At 46.3% G+C, this 17,366-nt stretch overlaps 1 protein-coding gene across 1 annotated transcript in view; it reads right to left on the reverse strand.

The window, feature by feature from the left end:
• Window positions 1-954: 954 nt before the first annotated feature.
• CENPE (centromere protein E) overlaps window positions 955-17,366 on the reverse strand; it is a gene marked incomplete at both ends in the record, with an annotated part of 51,792 nt that continues 35,380 nt past the window's right edge. Inside the window, 10 exons of the mRNA XM_084251984.1 lie at window positions 955-1,049; window positions 3,442-3,728; window positions 5,062-5,245; window positions 6,966-7,063; window positions 8,397-8,509; window positions 9,537-9,722; window positions 12,129-12,344; window positions 14,289-14,492; window positions 15,138-15,329; window positions 16,716-16,934. Coding sequence (XP_084108110.1) covers window positions 955-1,049; window positions 3,442-3,728; window positions 5,062-5,245; window positions 6,966-7,063; window positions 8,397-8,509; window positions 9,537-9,722; window positions 12,129-12,344; window positions 14,289-14,492; window positions 15,138-15,329; window positions 16,716-16,934 — 1,794 coding nt within the window. The remainder of the gene's footprint in view (window positions 1,050-3,441; window positions 3,729-5,061; window positions 5,246-6,965; window positions 7,064-8,396; window positions 8,510-9,536; window positions 9,723-12,128; window positions 12,345-14,288; window positions 14,493-15,137; window positions 15,330-16,715; window positions 16,935-17,366) is intronic.

Raw genomic sequence — 17,366 nt, forward strand, 5'->3', positions numbered from 1 at the left:
GGTTGAGCGCTGGGTTGAGAAGCTGCCTGCAGCCGCTGCAGCGACGGTTCGATCCCCGGCCGTCTGGCGAGGGTCCCACATGGCACTCAGACCTCTCCTGCCACCCGCTGCTCCCCTCAGAAGTATATTTCGTCAGTCTGTCTGTTCTGCTCCCCGCTCTGGCTCTAGTGAATTCTCTCGCCCTCCCACGCTTCTGACTGTACCCACTGCTTGTTTAATAAATAAATAAACCTTTAAAAAAAAAAACAAAAAAAAAACTATGGATCCAGGCAGGGTGCTCACCGGGGGTGGGCGGGTAGTCAGCGTGAAAAGAAGCAAGAACTCAGGCCATTACACCACGCCGAAGATAAGGACTAGAAAACGAAGAGGCGCTAGCACTTGCTATTCCTTCATGACTGAAATCCAGAAAACGTGTATCTTCTCATAGCAAAATCCTGAAGGGCAGCAAGAGAGCAGAGCAAAACATATCGGAGTACCCAGCAAGAGGCCTCTCATGGAGGTAATGGAGAACTGCCATTAGGAACTGCTTGACATTTACTGAATGTTCAAGGTACTAAAAATGTTTATAATTTTGCTAACCACATGATGCTTTATATTAATTTGTGTATTACAATTCAAAAGTAAGTCACATGTCTACAACTTTACACTAGTAAAATGTATACATTTTATGAATACATGGAAAAACCACACTTCCTTCAATGAATTTATTCTTTACAAAATACACAAATAAATAAAATGATTGATTTCTAAAATATTGGCATGTTGAAGCAGGCACCCCTATCACTGTCCTACCTTACTGGAAAGCACTTATCTCTGAGCTGTTCATCTTCCAATTCTGGTGGCAAAGGGAAAATGGAGTTGCAATGAGGTTGGCTGTGACAGAGCTGCCAGAGACAGTCATTTCCCAACCAGGTTCACGGGCCACTTGGATCCAAGAAAGTGACAGAGACGAGGCTACTGGGTCTTGCATTCTGGCATGTCAGACTCAGAGGAGGTGAGCCAGGCACCCGGCTGAGGGGCCACATTCTCTGCTCCGGTGGTCTGTTCTTCTGAGGGAAGAAAGCAAAAACAGAAACAATCATAGTAAAAAATATACAGAACCAAATGCAAGTGGGAGTGGAAAGGATGCGAGGAAAGCAGAGATAAGAAAAAAGGAAAAAGGCCAGGTGCCCATTAACTTCCTCTGGCTTGCCTAAGAAGCAATCCTCACGTCGCCTATTTTGGAGAGATGTATCCCATTCTCTCTCTCAAATTTTTTTCACAAGTAAAAACCATATCTATAAAATGAAGTAAACTCTTACTTGGAATTCAGTAATTTGAGATTCAAAGTGATCAAACAGATGATTTTCTTTTGACTTACTTTTAGAAAAATAGTGTGCTAAATAAAGAGTATGTGTTTTAGAGACAATTTAGCCACCTTTGGAAAACTTTGAGACTTTAGAAAGCTCGCTCAGTCTCCTCTAATGTTTAAAAATAACACTCATTTTTAAAAGTTATTATACTTATTAAAATAAATTGAGTATACTTGGTTTTAATAATTAGGTTGTTGAGATAATTTAGATTACCTTTTGTAATTAAAATTAATGACTGACATTAAACAATTTTTAGACTCATTTTATAAATTCAAGCTGGAACTACGTCCTTTATTTTTTTTTTTTTTCATTTTTTTTTTTTTTTTTTTTTTTTTATAGAGGCATGCTTTATTTATTTGTTTGCTGGGTTGTTTGTTTGTTTTGTTTATACATGCACTGGGTACAGTCAGAAGCGCGGGAGGGTGAGAGAATTCACCAGAGCCAGAGCGGGGAGCAGAGCAGGCAGAAGGACCGAAGTACACTGCTGAGGGGAGCAGCGGGCGGCAGGAGAGGTCTGCGCGCCATGTGGGACCCTCCTCCGGTGACCGGGGAGCAGCCGGGGATCGAACCGGCGCTGCAGAGGCCGCGGGCAGCTTCGCAACCCAGCGCTCAACCGCTGCGCCACCAGGGAGGCCCTGGAACTACGTCCTTTAACTCTGAAATGTCAGTTTTTGATTTACACATTCCTCCAGGCTACTTTTTATTTACTTCACTTAATAAACAGTACCAGAGACAGTCATATATTGATAAAATGACAGGCGTTTTTATTTGTTTGGAGTAATTCATATTTTGCACGTGTTGCCTCTGTCACTATTAGATAACTCAGATTTTCAAGCCTCCTAAAATCTCACGTGTGACACAGTCCAAGCTCCCTGTGTTAGCCAGTGGACAGTTCTTAAATGTTTGTTAAATACTAGGTGGGGGACATACCCCCCAAAATGTCCTTCCTGTGCCCCTCAGAGCATGTCCAGCTGCTGACATGCTCTAACTTTGGGGTGTAATAGATGTATACGGCCTCAGACCCTGCAGCTGTGCTCAAGGCTTCTCCTGGTTCAGCAGCCCCTATCCTCAGGCCCAACAGCTGCTGCAGCTCCCGATGGGTGAGGCACCGCCCCACAGGACTCTGGCTGCACATATGGGTCATGTGACAAAGGTTGTGTCACCAGGAAGGTGACAAGAAATGCCTGTTGCCCAGAGCCTCCTGCCTCACCCTATCCTGACAGCACTCATGGGGCGGGTGGGCCCTGATCCCTTTTCTGCCCCATGCACTGATTTAACGCTCACATTTCTCTCATCTGTCCTCTTGCGCTGCGTCACTTCCTGCTGCACCACTGCCACACACTGCTATCACCACTCACTGTTCAGCAGACAGCACAGGCTGTACCACCTACAGGCCTGGGGTCTGGCTCTGCTCTCGGCCCCAGGTCCACCTGCAGAGGCCTCTGTGCTCTGTGGCCCTGTTTCTACCCTCCCACTGGGGCTGTCACCCACCTGTAGGTTAAATAACTCATGGTAATGCCCTTCAAGGAGCATTCTGTTCCCTTCAAGGAGCACCTCTAGTATACCTAAAACAAAGGTGGTGACATATCTCCTGGCCCCTGTACTCTAGAATTTGTCCTTTTCTGGACTACCCTGTTGCTGGACTGCTCCCCATGAGGGTTGGCATCATGGCTGGTTCTGCTCTTCAGTCAGTGTCCACCAGGGCTTAATGCCTGACACACAGTAAGAGGCCAACATATGCTGCTGACTGGGTGAATGCGTAAGTGCACAAGTCGCTGTCTGGCTTGTGTAGCAGGAAGGACATGAACACGTGCCATGCAATTAGTAAGAAAGGCCTTTCCAAGGGAACTATTTTGTTTATAGGGCAGTGTCTTTATGTTTTTGGGAAAAGCTGAGCATTGAAGAGGCAGAATAAAGACTGGACTTGGGGTGAGACGTGGCCACACAATAGTGCTATGGGGAATCCTCCTGCCACAGGTGCAAAAGGCACAGGCAGCTGCCCAGCCATGCCCCCTCTGCCCACACCTAGGGCCACGTGCTGAAGATGAGGTCCAATGCCCCATGCCAAGAAACCAGGACAGCCACCTACCAGGGCAAAGGCCTAGGCCAGAGTTGTCGAAATAGCGAACCGGGTGTGGTGCTGGGAAAGATTTCGTGCGACTGTCGAAGAACCAGGACTTGGGAGACTCCTGGGGCGCGGGGTCTGGTCTGTTTCGCTCCTTGCACTGGGAGGGTGTGCGGTGCCTCCTCTTAGAGACCATGCCAGTCACCTTCGGAGACTTTGGAGAAATCTCACGGGCTGCCTCACTGTGAGGGTCTCTTTTCAAAGTTCTCTCCTTCCAGGTTCTGACCTCATTGGAAAGATGGTGATTATTGCTTAAACATGGAGAAACAAAAAAGGAGCTCATTAGCATACCTGAGACCTGAAATGTCCACACATCACACCATTCTTTACAATGGAGTGACAACACAAAATATCCTTGACCATTTTATCGTGTTTATATTTTAATTTCAACCAAGCTCTTCCTGTTTGGACTATTTCTGCAGTTCAGAAAATGGAACGAGGGCGATACAAACTGACTGACCGCCACAGTCACAGAGTTGTGGACGCAAGCCCGGAATGGGGATTGGGTCTTCGGGCGAATCAGCGTCACCCAGAGTGATTTATCTGCTGAGCTTCTGCGGCCAAACTGCAACAGAGTGGGTCTTCTGGATGCTGGATTGACCTGGCCTTTGTAATTTTAAAGATGATACTGCGTGCCCCTTCTTGCTTCCTATGGGAGAGGCCACGGGCATTGACCTAGTTCCTCCAGAGCCTGGGAGCAAGCCTAGGGGTGACTCCCTTTCCTTCACATCAGTCTGGTAGGAGGCGAAGCCACAGGCTCATCTCTGCCCTGCACCTCCTCATTGCTGTCCCCTTCGGTGCCACTGTCATCCATGCTGAGGTTACCTTTGCTGGAGCAGAATAGAGCCCGGTGCCCTAACACCAGCAACGCCATCTGACCTCACCAGGTGGGCTCACAATCCTCCCCTCACGTTCTAGATGCCCCAAAGGCCCGTGTGATCTGGACCGATGACCTGGCACCTCACCGCCCCATCCCCTGTGCCCTGGCCATGCCAGGCACCTCCGTCCCCGTCACCTGGCGGAACTCCTACTCTAGTCTCTTGATCACCACTCCTCCCGACATCTAGACAAGGTCCCACCCTCTGTTCCACCCACTCACAATGTCCCATTTGGTTTTTCACTTGTTTAATAGCAATCACTATAAATAATTATTTGTATGATTATTTGTTTAATGAACGCTTTCCTCTATGCTATCACTAGAAGTGTGCTCTTGCCAAGACGCTCATCTTTGGTAGATGCATAATTTGTTAGAACTGTTCCTAAAGTAAAAGTAAACAGGCCACGATACCAGACTGAAAGCTGCTTTGAGGAGAACCTTGCAGACTGGGCATGTGCAGTTGTGTATTTAAGCCGACTCTCAAAAATCTCTTGGCCCCCTGGCTCTTGGCTTAGTTGAAAATAAGTGAGTCGACTGACAGTAAGCACACAGGATGGCTGTCATCGTGTCCATCCCCCTCTTTACAGACACGTTACACGGACTGTCCGTGTGGGAAGGTTCACCAGCTGGTACACAGTGTCTGTGTAGCCCACCCTCCCACCTGCACCTGCACGGGGGCACGCCCGCGGCGTGGTCACACACCTTACCTTAACAGATCACCGTTTTCCTTGAGGAGCTGTTCATTTTGCTGCTTTAACTTGGAATTTTCTTTTTCTAGCCTTACATATTCACTTTTCAGGATCAGAGCTTTGGTGCTTTGTACAATGCCACTGCCACCGCCACAGGTTAGGGGTTTATTTGCAGGCTGAGACTCAGTGTGTTCTGAGACCACTGTGGGAGACAAGTACACAAACACGATGACTTTACTTACCTTCAAACTTCAAAATAAAGGAAGCCTTATTAAGTGCGATCAGTCACTATAAAAACCAAAACACCTTGATCACCACCTCCCCTGAGGTCAGATGTGACTTTCTTCTACCTCAAGCTTCCCTTGCCTAACCACTCATCATTCTAAATACAGAATGTCTTCACTTGAAGTGAAACAATGTATGAAGAAGCCAATTTACCACAGACGAACAGTCAGAAACAAGACCTGAGTCCTCGAGCAGGGCGCTGGTCACAGACACGACCACCATGACACTTTCTAAATAAAGACCAGAACACTACTCCCCTCCATCCATCCGTTCTCCAGCCCGCTACTCCAGGGCACCTCAGGATGTTATTTCCAGGCAGGGCCCATCACACTCCCACACTCACGCTGAGGGGCCATTGAGATACTCCGATGATCCTGAATGACCCTCATGTGCAGATCTTGGGATGTGAAGGGACCTAGAGGCCCGGAAAAGATCTACAGATGCAGGGAGAAGGTGCCAGCTCTAATGGCCAGGGCTGGGAGTCGAGCGGTGTTAACCCTCACGATGCTGCTCTGGCCCCCAGGGTGTCTCCAGGATCCTGCCAGTCCCACCACCACAGTCCTGCTCGTTGCGTCTCTCCAGGGCCATGGTGCAGCAGCTCCAGTGATGGCGGCGGCACCGGGAGGGCACCTCACAGCACAGGATGTGGGAGCCACTCAGGGCACCATGAGGACTCAACACATTTGTTCAACTACGTGAACGTTCATCATGGAGTAACACAAAAGGCGGGGAGGGTGTATGTAATTTTCTTTGCAGCTATTTTGACTTCAGCATGTACCTGAACATCAGTTACAAATCAGGCGTAATCATCCGGACCCTTCTGTAACAACGAAGGATCCTCAGGTCTCTTTTATACCTTAAAGTTTTCTAGGAACCAGGGTTATCCCGCAAGGCTCAGGGAGCTCAAGCTAAACATGTACCATGCACCTTATCTGTACACCTTTAGCTTTTCTTAAATAAGCCGAGAGTAATATGCACATCTTACGTCTGCTTGGCATCTGGAATTTTTGGTGCGTTTTCACATGGGACTGTGGGCGCGACCCTTGCACTAAGCATGTGTGAGTAGAAGGTTGGGTGGCCCCGCCCTCTCGTGGCCAAGGCATTGGTTCAGGGAGCGGCCTGCCAACTAGACAGTGGCCAAGTCCTGTGGCATCTCTCTCCCCATGTAAAACAAAAGAGACAGAATGTGGGACAGGGTGGGCTGAGGACTGTTTACGCAGAGACTTGATCAGCTCTGAAACTGTCCATGCTATACTTCCAAGCAGATGCACAGGCCAGCATGCACTCTGCGTGCCCAGCATGGACAGTAGGTCCTGTCTACATATGGCCACAACCTGTGAGACACAGGTCATGCTCTTAGGAAGGCTGCTCCTGCCTTTAGGGCTTTAAGTCAGAGCATCTTCACCAACATAAACAACTAAGACTGCAAAGGTAAAAATTCATATTTTTCAAGACTATACAGTGATAAACAGTGGAACTATGTCTACCAAGGAAATGTCTCAGGAAAAGACCCCAGGAACACATCTTAGAAACAGTTCTTCTGTGTCCGGATCAGGCAGGTTTACCTGACAGTTAGGTGCAGGAGTCTGAGAGATGTCAAGGGGCTGAGACGTACATGGAAAGTCTCTTCTACTTACTTGAGGTATCTTGGGCCTGTTGATTTCTTCTAAGATTTTCTCTCAGTACCCGTATAACTTCTTTTTGATAGTCTACGGCGGCTTTTACAGAAGTCATCCTAATAGAAGAAGAAAAGAAAGACTTTAATGGCAGACTAAAAAGACCTGTAGTCAAGAATTTTCTGCTGAGACCATCACAGTGACAGAACATCCCCAAGAGGCAGGAGTGACGTCCTCATGCAGCTCCTGCAGGGGAGGGGGTGGTCCTCACATGGGGGCAGGGACAACATTCTTAACTACTAGCTGGTTACTGAGCAGTATATCTGGAGGGACCATGAAGCCATTAGATGTTTACCATGAGGTCCTAGAAACAGCTAGAAGGCTCAGCAATTCCCTAACAGTTCCCTTCCCAGGATGTCAGGGAAGCCAACGCAGGCTGTGGCCTGGAATGCGAACGGCTGATCCGCAGTGCTAAATTACAGGGCTTCCTGTCTTTCTCAGATAGTATCTTTTTTCAGATGCTCTGAAAGTATCTGCTGACTCTGAGCTGTAAGTCAAACTGCTTTTCATAATTAACAGGTGCAAATGCCACTGAAACCAACAGACTTAGCAAAAGGAAGGCTAGTTAAGTGAGACAGCACCAAGGTACAGAGAGCCACTTTGGGGCAGATTAGGTATCATTAAATATCCATCAGAGGTTTAGGGAAGAATAAAGAGTTGGGAGTCAGAACGGCTTTTAAGAAATGCTCTATTACTGGGCGTCCCCTGGTGGCGCAGCGGTTGAGCGCTGGGCCGGGAGGCTGCCCGCAGCCTCTGCAGCGCCGGTTCGTTCCCCGGCTGCCGGCAAGGGTCCCACACACACACACACAAAAAAAGAAATGCTCTATTACAAATCGAGCTTTGACTATTAAGGTTAGGACCAGAGAGATTCAACAGTTTGCTGAAGTGATACCTTAGTAAGTGGCAACATCTCCCTTCTCACTCAGTTTCCCTGCCTGCTTAGTATCTTTTCCTGTGCTGCTTCACCAAGGCCACGGGCATGCTATCACACAGCACCGTGCACAGACAGCCCTAGAGGAGTAGTGCTCCTGGGGACAGGTGCCACAAACGACAAGGAGGTACAGCCCCCATGTGACACAACAGAAAGACCAACACAAATCTTAGTCAACCGCTAAACACACAATAACACTTTCAAGCCACACAAGGACTGTTCTTGAGCTGTTACTATGATTAATAAAAAAGCACCCCAAAGCAGTGTTGTTAATTGATCACAATTATGATTAGTTGAAGAATTTCATATGCTTAAAATCTGGATGTATTTGTTTCAAAGAAACAATTAAGAGTATCTTCATAAACCATATTTTAAAAAGTTAACTAGTGCCGATAAACTTATATAGTATAGAAGGGGGATTTAAGTCACTAAAATCATGTCCGATTAAGGCAAAGACATACTCCTTTTCAAAGTCCTTGGTGAGTTTCATCTTCTCCAGGTCTACTTTGACCAGCTTTGTTTTGAGATCTTCAATTTCTTCTTTATAAGGTTTAGCTCCCAAAGCGGCCTTGTCCTACATTTTTTAGGGAAGACAAAGACAAAGATAATTTTAAAGTAGTTTCAAAGAATCCCCTTTGAGTGGGTAGGACCATTTAAGAACAGCCAACTCCAAATAAATGAAAAACAGGGAAGATCACTTAACAGCAAAACAAATAACAACTAGACATTTCATGTGAAGAATTTCTTTTTTTTTTTTTTTAAAGATTTATTTATTTATTTATACAAGCACTGGGTACAGTCAGAAGCGCAGGAGGGTGAGAGAATTCACCAGAGCCAGAGCAGGGAGCAGAGCAGGCAGAAGGACCGAGGTACACTGCTGACAGGAGCAGCGGGCGGCAGGAGAGGTCTGTGCGCCATGTGGGACCCTCCTCCGGTGGCCGGGGAACAGCCGGGGATCGAACCGGCGCTGCAGAGGCTGCAGGTAGCTTTGCAACCCAGCGCTTAACTGCTGCGCCACCGGGGAGGCCCCTCATGCGAAGAATTTCTAAAGCCGACATGTGGTTAGAGAACATACAGCTTTTAGATCTTAAATTCTTTTCCACGTAAAAAATGATGCACCTGAACAAAATGAAACCAAAAGGCTGAAAATCATGGAGTGGTGGGTGTCATCTACAAGCCCCCCGAGTGTTTTCTCCGGGCGGACACCTGTATCCATCCATTTATTTGTCATTCACCTGCTCCCAGAAACACTTTAAGATCCCCAAGTGCAAAAGAAGCGGGACCTGCTCCATCTCACTTGCGCCCGTTCTCTCTCCACTGGTCCCACAGCTGGGTCCCCACAGCTCTGCTCTAGCTCGGACTCCTCCCCAGCTCCCTAAGTCATTGCGCATCTCGGGGTCCCAGAGGCACCTCTCCTCTGGGTGCTCGGGACTGAACCCCAGAGTCATCTCATTTCTGGCAGTCGTTTGCTTTCTCAGTGTGAGCACAGCCCTTCACACGGGTATAGGGCGATGAGCAACAGATCGGAGTGCCAAACCGCCCGCCACATTCAACAGAAACAGCAAAAACCTTTTTTTAAAAATGAAAAGAGCTTAAGTCACCTGAAGGGCTTGCATCATTTCTTTTGTTTTCTCAAGGCATTCATTTGATTCATTAACTTTCCCTTGAAGTTTTGCTATCACATCAGTCATCATCTCAAGTTCTTTCTGCATTTTTATAATCTTGCTTTCTTTATGCCTCGCGCTGTCTTTAGCTTCACGCAGTGAGGCTTCCAGCTCCTGAATTCTCTATGAGGAACAGACACACATTTAAGACGGAATCACAGTAGATGAGTTTGAGACAAAGACAGTCACATTTAGGTATTAACTTTTCACAGACTGCATTAACAAAGGATAGAAAACAAGGCAAGTATCTATCTAGAAACTGGTGATGTTTGGATTAAAAATGCCCAGATTTTGCCTTCTAATGTTTATTTTATTGACTGGTTAGCACACTCCCATTTCAACACTCACAGAAAGCACTTTTGCCAGCTGACTCTTTAACATGTATAGTTCACATTTCCCTTTATTTTTGAGTTAATTTTTCAAATTGAAAATTACAAGAGAAAAATTCAAAATTCATTCAAGGCATATAATGAAGAGCAAGTTTCCCGAGCTCAGATCCAGCTGACCCTGATACAATGGCCTGCTGCTTGGACCTCCCAGCTAGAGCAGCCTGGCATGTGGGGTCAGGACAGAGCAGAGTGCGCTAATCCTCCGGGGTCCCCTTCCTGAGATGCCTGTGCTTCCTGGGGCGTGCTGCACGCAGCTCGCCAACACCAGCTGCATGCACAGCCACACAACACACACCCTGCTCTGCTCTTCTTTTTCACTTGATAAGGTATATTCTAGATCCTTCCATTACCGGCACAGATAGCTCTCTCAGGTTTCTGTTTTTATGGGCTTTGTGGAGGTACCATAATTTGGCTAAGCCATTATGTAATGGTAAATATTTTAGGTTATTTCTAGGTTTTTGCAAGTCAGAAGTACTTGAATATAGTTACCTGACTTTGTTCGTGGGTGACAGAGTATTTACTTGCACATACATGGAGGTTTCCTGGATAAAGTCTGCGTTTTGGGCCCACCTAGCATTTATTTTTGTTTGACTCAGGTAGGAATGCAGGCTTGCTTTATTCCCGATGGCTGGGTGGTGGTCTTGAGCCAACAGAGAGGACCAGCTCTTCCCCATGACAGGGTTGTCACCATGACCAGGACCCAGTGCTGAGGCTAATCTGGAGGCACTACTGCGCACTCTGCTCTGTCCTGACCCCACATGCCAGGCTGCTCTAGCTGGGAGGTCCAAGCAGCAGCATTTTGCTCTGTTCTCCAGAAGGCACTTCCTTGGGTCGCTGAAGAAGGAGTTTCCCTCTGTTTTTTTTATCTTACTGCCTTTGGTTAGTTGTGTTTCATATTTCTCTTATTTCCATCTCTACCAGCTGAGATGGACAACTGACCAACAAATCCACATGCTGTACATTCACATTCTAGTTTCCACCAGCAAATGATCATTGAACCGTGGTCAATGTTAAAAAATGACATACGATTTATTCGTGTTGCCCACCTAGTCATTTTGTGTGCTAATAAAATAGTGTGCTTACTTAACTACTCCCCGGTTAGGGAGTAGTGACTGGACCATTCAATTAAAATACTAATTCTTAGACACAGTTAATCTGCATAAGAAATATGTTGCACAACAAATGCTGGCGAGGGTGTGGAGAAAAAGGAACTCTTCTGCACTGTTGGTGGGAGTGCAAACTGGTCCAACCACTGTGGAGAGCTGTGTGGAGATTTCTGGACCTACTAAACATAGAGCTTCCATATGATCCAGCAATTCCACTCCTAGGTATTTACCCAAAGGACACAGAAACATCAATTCCAAAGAACACCTGCACCCCTATGTTTATAGCAGCACTGTTTACAATAGCTAAGCTTTGGAAACAGCCCAAATGCCCAAAAATAGATGACTGGATCAAGAAGATGTGGTACATATATACCATGGAATATTACTCAGCATTCAAAAAAGATAAACACATGCAATTTGCAGCAACATGGATGGCGCTGGAAGGGATCATGCTCAGCGAAATAAGCCAAAAAGAAAAAGAAAAATACCGGATGGTCTCACTCATAGCAGGAATCTAGAAAACTTAAATAAGGGACCAGGAAAATGAATAACTATAAGAAAGTGAAAATCAAAATCAACAAAAAACTATGAACCAGAGACACTTTTAGGGGGGCGGGGGCGGTAGGGGAGGGATTGGGGTCAGAATGGGGGGGGCTGCAATTGTATGGGGAATATAACAATAAAATTTATTAAAAAAAAAAAAAAGAAATATGTTGCAGGTTTAACCTGTTAATGCTTTATTTTGATTAAGAATGAATTTATTTTTCCCTCTAAACCAGTTCTGTATACAGACAAGTTATAGTTTAATTGGAAGTCATGTGATTTTGGAAATTATAATCTAAGATACTGCAAGATAGTTCTGTTTTATGATCCAAAGGGCAGATCTTACATAATAGGACTATATGTAAAAAATAAGACACACATGGTACGTGTTTCTTAACAGATACATTCAGTGCTATAATTTTTCTCTGAAATGTTATACGGATGCACTGTGACTGATAAAACTGCTATTGAAAAGATAAGGAATCACATACCTCTGAGGTGGGCTGTGGAGCTCTGGCTATAACATGATTCTTATCGTCTTGGGGAGCAGGGTTGACAAGGGCAACAGATGTCTGGGGGATTTTCAAAGTTTTGTAGTTTTTAAACAGCTTTTCATTTATCTCTTTCATTGATTTCAGTTTCTGCTCCCATTCTTTAGCGACAACAGCCTTTCTTTCTTCAGACTTTGTTGATTCATTAAGTATAGCCTAATGGATAGTGAAAACACAATTCTGGCTCAAAAATTATAGATTACAGGTACATGTTGAAATTCATTATTCAGAATGTTTTAAGGGCCTCTCCGGTGGCACAGTGGGTTCAGCATAGCACGTGAAGCTGTCTGCAGCCTCTGCAGCACAGGTTCGATCTCCAGCCAGCCAGGGAGAGTCCCACATGGCACGGCAGATCTCTCCTGTCGCGCCCGCTGCTCCCATCAGCAGCGTATTTCGGTAGTCTGCCTGTTCTGCTCCCTGTTCTCTCTCTGGTGAATTCTCTCACCATCCCGCACCTCTGACCTGTACCCCAGCTCTTGCATAAATAAATCTTAAAAAAAAAAAAAAAAAGAAGAAAAACCTGTAGGTTGTAATTGAAGAGGAAGTGATATTTAAAAAAAAATATTCTAAAACAAAACTTCAAAAGAATGTGAATTGTTTCTGGTTTGCATTGGTTCCCACAATTTCAGATGGTGGAAGCTGATGATGCAAATTAAAGAATAAGGACCAGGAGGCCTCACTGCTTTGCAGGATGACAGTCTCACTATTAGCTCAGCACTGAGGCGTGGGAGGACTCTGAGTTGTGCAGGGAAGGCCATTATCTATGTCATGGCTAAAAACAGAACCTTAGCAGACATCAGATAGCATGTCTGATGGGCCATCTGACAGCTGATAAGCTTAACGACTGTCCTGCTTCATTTTAAACCTCAGTGTCTATAGAGAAAAAGGTCACTGATATTTGGTAAGTGATGTGAAAACCCTGCATTCCCGTGTGGGACAGTAGTCAGACCCCAGCCTCTGTGACGTGGGGGACGGACTGAATCCACCCTCTTTCTGCCTTTGCTCTTACTACGAGGACTTGGCTGTCACCTGGTGACTTTATGTTATTTCCATCAGACGTGTCTGCTGGGTGGTATATGGCTGGCACCCTGGACTGTCCTGGGGTCTGCCCAGCCTCACACCATGCAAGCTCCCAGTTTCCCTGCCTCAGACAAATGCCTCCTATCTACACTGGGGCCTCAACAGCATAGAAAAATCAGTGATTACAGAGATGATCTTATACAGACATTGGATTTATGCTTTTCTTTGTTGATCATGCACTTTTTTTGGGAAACAGCCTATTTATTTTGTTAGCTTTGGGTAATCAATGAAGAGGATTAACGACCCTTGGGAAAACTTTTAAAAAAATAAAAACTTTATTTCCATGTGATTTAAGTGTATTTTCCAAATGAAATTAAAGTGTCAGGAAAGAATCACCCAACAGGTGAACGCACAAATCCAGTCCTGGAGGCACTGGTGTTGACCCAGCTCCCCACTCCAGCTGCCTACTCTGATCTCTGCCTATTTCACCAGGTTGTGTGGGGGCAGGGATGACTCCAGAAGTCAGACTGGGTGTTCTCATCAGAGCAAAGTGAAACAAAAGAGTGAACTGACTGTGAGCAGCCTCAGGTCTTGGGAATCTGTCCCTGGGCCGACCACCCTGGGAACAAAGATCCACATTTGACCCACCAGGTGGCAGGGCCAGTGCAGGCGATCCCAGCAGCGGCACGGACATAGGTGGGGCCCCAGGGCATTTGAGTGGCCGCCAGCTGGTCTGTGTGGCCTCCCAGCCTGCACCACGCCTGCACCCCCATCAGCTGTCATCACGGGAAGGCTCATTGCCCACAGGAATGACATGTGAGGAAGGGTGAGGGGACTCCCCATGCGGAATCTGAGGACAACACACCAGGGTCCCTTCTCCATGAGGATAAGCCCGGGGCCTGAGTGCCTTAAGGAAGCATGACCTGTGAGGGGGAATAGGCTTTACCGTCACAATTTTTTTCAAAGCATAGATGAAAAATGAAAGAGCACAAACTTAACATTAAGTCCTTTTAAGAAGTAAAAAATTGGAGCAAACAACGAAAGAAAGAAAGAAATAACACAATAAAAATTCCTACTTACAATTATCTTGTTATTATAAAGGATATTCACTTGACTGAGCCTGTCGTTTTTTCTCTGGATACCATTTTTAAGCTTTTCTGTGTCAACAGGAGTATTTAACCACTCTTTCAAAAACTGGGTCATCTCTTTCCTATTACTTAGGACTTCTTCAAATTCAGTATTTATGTTGTGGAAGTTATTTTCTGTGAGATCACTGAGAATTTCCTGGTGAAAAAAATTAAGCAATGAATAATCCAAACATGAGTGAAGTTTTAAACCAAACACCGTAGTCAAATATAAAATAAATACCATAAAAAAGGGGAGAGACTACCATGCTGAACTGTCATTCTTACTAGCCTGAAGTAAATAAAATTCTAATTTAAAATTTCGTTACTTGGATGATAAAACGTTAGCATTGCAGGCTATGGACAGGGCACGTCTGCTATCCTACCCCAGGGCTGAAGCCCGGGGCCATGTGAGCGTGCCCGAGGGCCGCAGTGCCAGAGGAGCCAGGCAGCTGTGCATGCACACACAGGCCTGTGGAGGGCCAGGCCTTACTCTGCAGGGACCACAAGTCATCCCACACGTGGTCACTGTGGCCGAAATACCAGATTCCGAGCAGAAAAGAAATCCAAAAGCATATCCTGGGGTTCCAGGAATCTGCACTTGCTGACATGAGGTCAGTTTTCCTATGCTGTGGGATTCTGAAGGAGCTAGTCCCCTTCTTACATTCTCTGCACTTGCCCAGCTGCCGCTTGGTGATGTACTTTCAATTTCTGATAAAAGAAAATGGCCCTGAGCACAGGATAAGGTAACTTTCTCCCTAACTAAAAAGGCTAAATGTCTGAACCCATTTTAAACAAACTATACCTCAGCATGTAGGTCCAAATTCTCTTCAAGGTCTCCTATTTCTATGGATGGTTCGTCACAGTCTGGCTGCAGGTGCTGTATCTTAATCAGCAGCTCATTTTGCTTTTCCACTTCATCCACAACAGCCGTTTCAAATTTATTGATGGATTCATGATTTTCTTCTTTGAACTTTGTGATTTGACTTAGTACATACTTGGGGAAAAAACATGACACAAATTGGGATTGAAGCTTTCGTCACATTTAGATGAAATAATTCTATTTATTTGTTTTCTTTTGCTTTCCTTTTCTAGGTGAAGTAATTTTAAATCCTTGGGACTGTGAGGTGGGACAATATCTTCTGTTCATCCATACCCCCTGGTGAGTGAAGTGGCCTGGAGCCTCCCCCCACCTCTTCTCAGCTTCTCAAGGGAAGACCTTCTGGGCTGCAAGTTCCACGTGCCTGACTTCCTACTGGACCTGCCTCCAGGATTCAGTTTGCCTAAGATGTCACCGTACCCCTTTCTCCAGAAAACCACCTTTCTGTTTCTTTTTTTGGCTAATTACATCACCAGTGGCCCACTCTTCCCAGCTGGGCACCTGAGGTTCCCTTTCAGTAGCCCCTCCCGCCCACAACTGGGCAACCACCAGATTGGGCAGCAACCGTCACCCATCCTCAGATGCTCGGCTTCAAGGTGACAATGGTGACAGCGCCATCTGTGACATGGACCTTGAGAATGCGCTATGGACACCCAGCTGCCAGACGTGGGGGCATGGGGTATCGGCCCCTACACCTTCCACTCACAGCTCCCCTCGCCTCCTCCACAATCACTGTTCCCAAACTGGCGACAGGTCACCAAGAGCTGGCTAACGTGGGTGGAGTGTCCAGCCCATGCCTGCTGTCAGAGTTAGCTGCCCTTCACCTTGACACAGCCTCCTGAGCTGCATGGGGCACCTGTGCGTGGCTCTCTCCTGCCCCCAACTTTTCTCACCTTGAACCCCTGAATGGCTCTCTCCCACTGCACTGCAGTCTACTCTCCTCTCCTCACTTTCACTGTCACCTCACAGGCCCACTATTTTAAGCTGCGAGGCGTTTCTTGAATATCTTTCATACACTCTCTCCCTATGAGCCTTGCCCTGTGGGGCAGCACCCTCGACCCTGCTCCTGCCACTAGGCTGACCTTCCAACTCAGTTCTCTGTAGAGACTCATTGAAAATGCCAGTATGGTCAGCTCACTGTCACCACTGAGTCACTGTCAAGTGAGGTCCTAACCCAATGGCCCTCCCTGGGCCCTGCTGTCATCTGTCTCCTGTCTCGTCTCCAGGAGTGATACACACCTGCACACCCGCCCGTCACCACACTACCCCTGCCTTGTGATAGACCAGGAGGCATGGAGATGCTGTGGTACTGCCCTGAGTGCCCGGTGGCTTGGGGAGTAACCCGCTCCCGGGAGGTGGGGCACACACCTGCCTCAGCCCACACCAGCTCCCGGTCAGCAGTGAGACAAGGCAACCAGTGGCCCACTCTGGATGCACAGCAGACCAGCGTCTGGACTGAGACGCACAGCACTGTTACAGGGGTACCAGTAAAGGAGGCGGTACCTCGAATTTCTTTATGACCCGGAGGAATTCCATGGAACATCTTTGGTTTGTAGCGAGAAGCTTTTGAATCTCTTTGGTTTGTGGAGATGGAAGCGGGAGGTTTGCTTCTATTCTAGCTGAAAGCTCTTTTTGGGTTTTGATTTCCTTCTCCAGGTGAAGAGATAATCTGCTTAAGCATTTGTACTGATTATCCATCTCTGGGTATCTCTTCAGAAGTTCCTAAAGAAAATAAGAATTCATTCAAGAACTCACTCTCATTTAACAATGAATAGTCCCAGCCCGAGAACTGTAACAAAATCTGTACTTTAACCCTTTCTGTTGCACAGAAATAAATTAAGACCTGTGTGTGGAGGAAAAAAAAAGAAATTATTATTGTTGATTCTGGAAATAATGTTAATATGGAAATTTAAAAAAATTTATCAAAGAAAACCAGGTTATCATTTTGACCATTGTTATCATTTTGATGGCTGTTCTTTTTTTAGTCTTCTGAAATCTGTGATTTAAATAAGCCTTTGCAAAATCTGTAGTGAACTCGGAATGAGGTTCTAGCTGAAGGCTGATTTCTGTGAGAGCCGGTTGCGAGGTAGCAGATCAGACAGGTGAAGAGGAACCAGACCAGCTCCCTGCCAGTCGGGGGGCTGCTGCAGAGGC

Source organism: Talpa europaea (genome assembly GCF_964194135.1).
Source record: "Talpa europaea genome assembly, chromosome: 13".
NCBI lineage: Eukaryota > Metazoa > Chordata > Mammalia > Eulipotyphla > Talpidae > Talpa > Talpa europaea.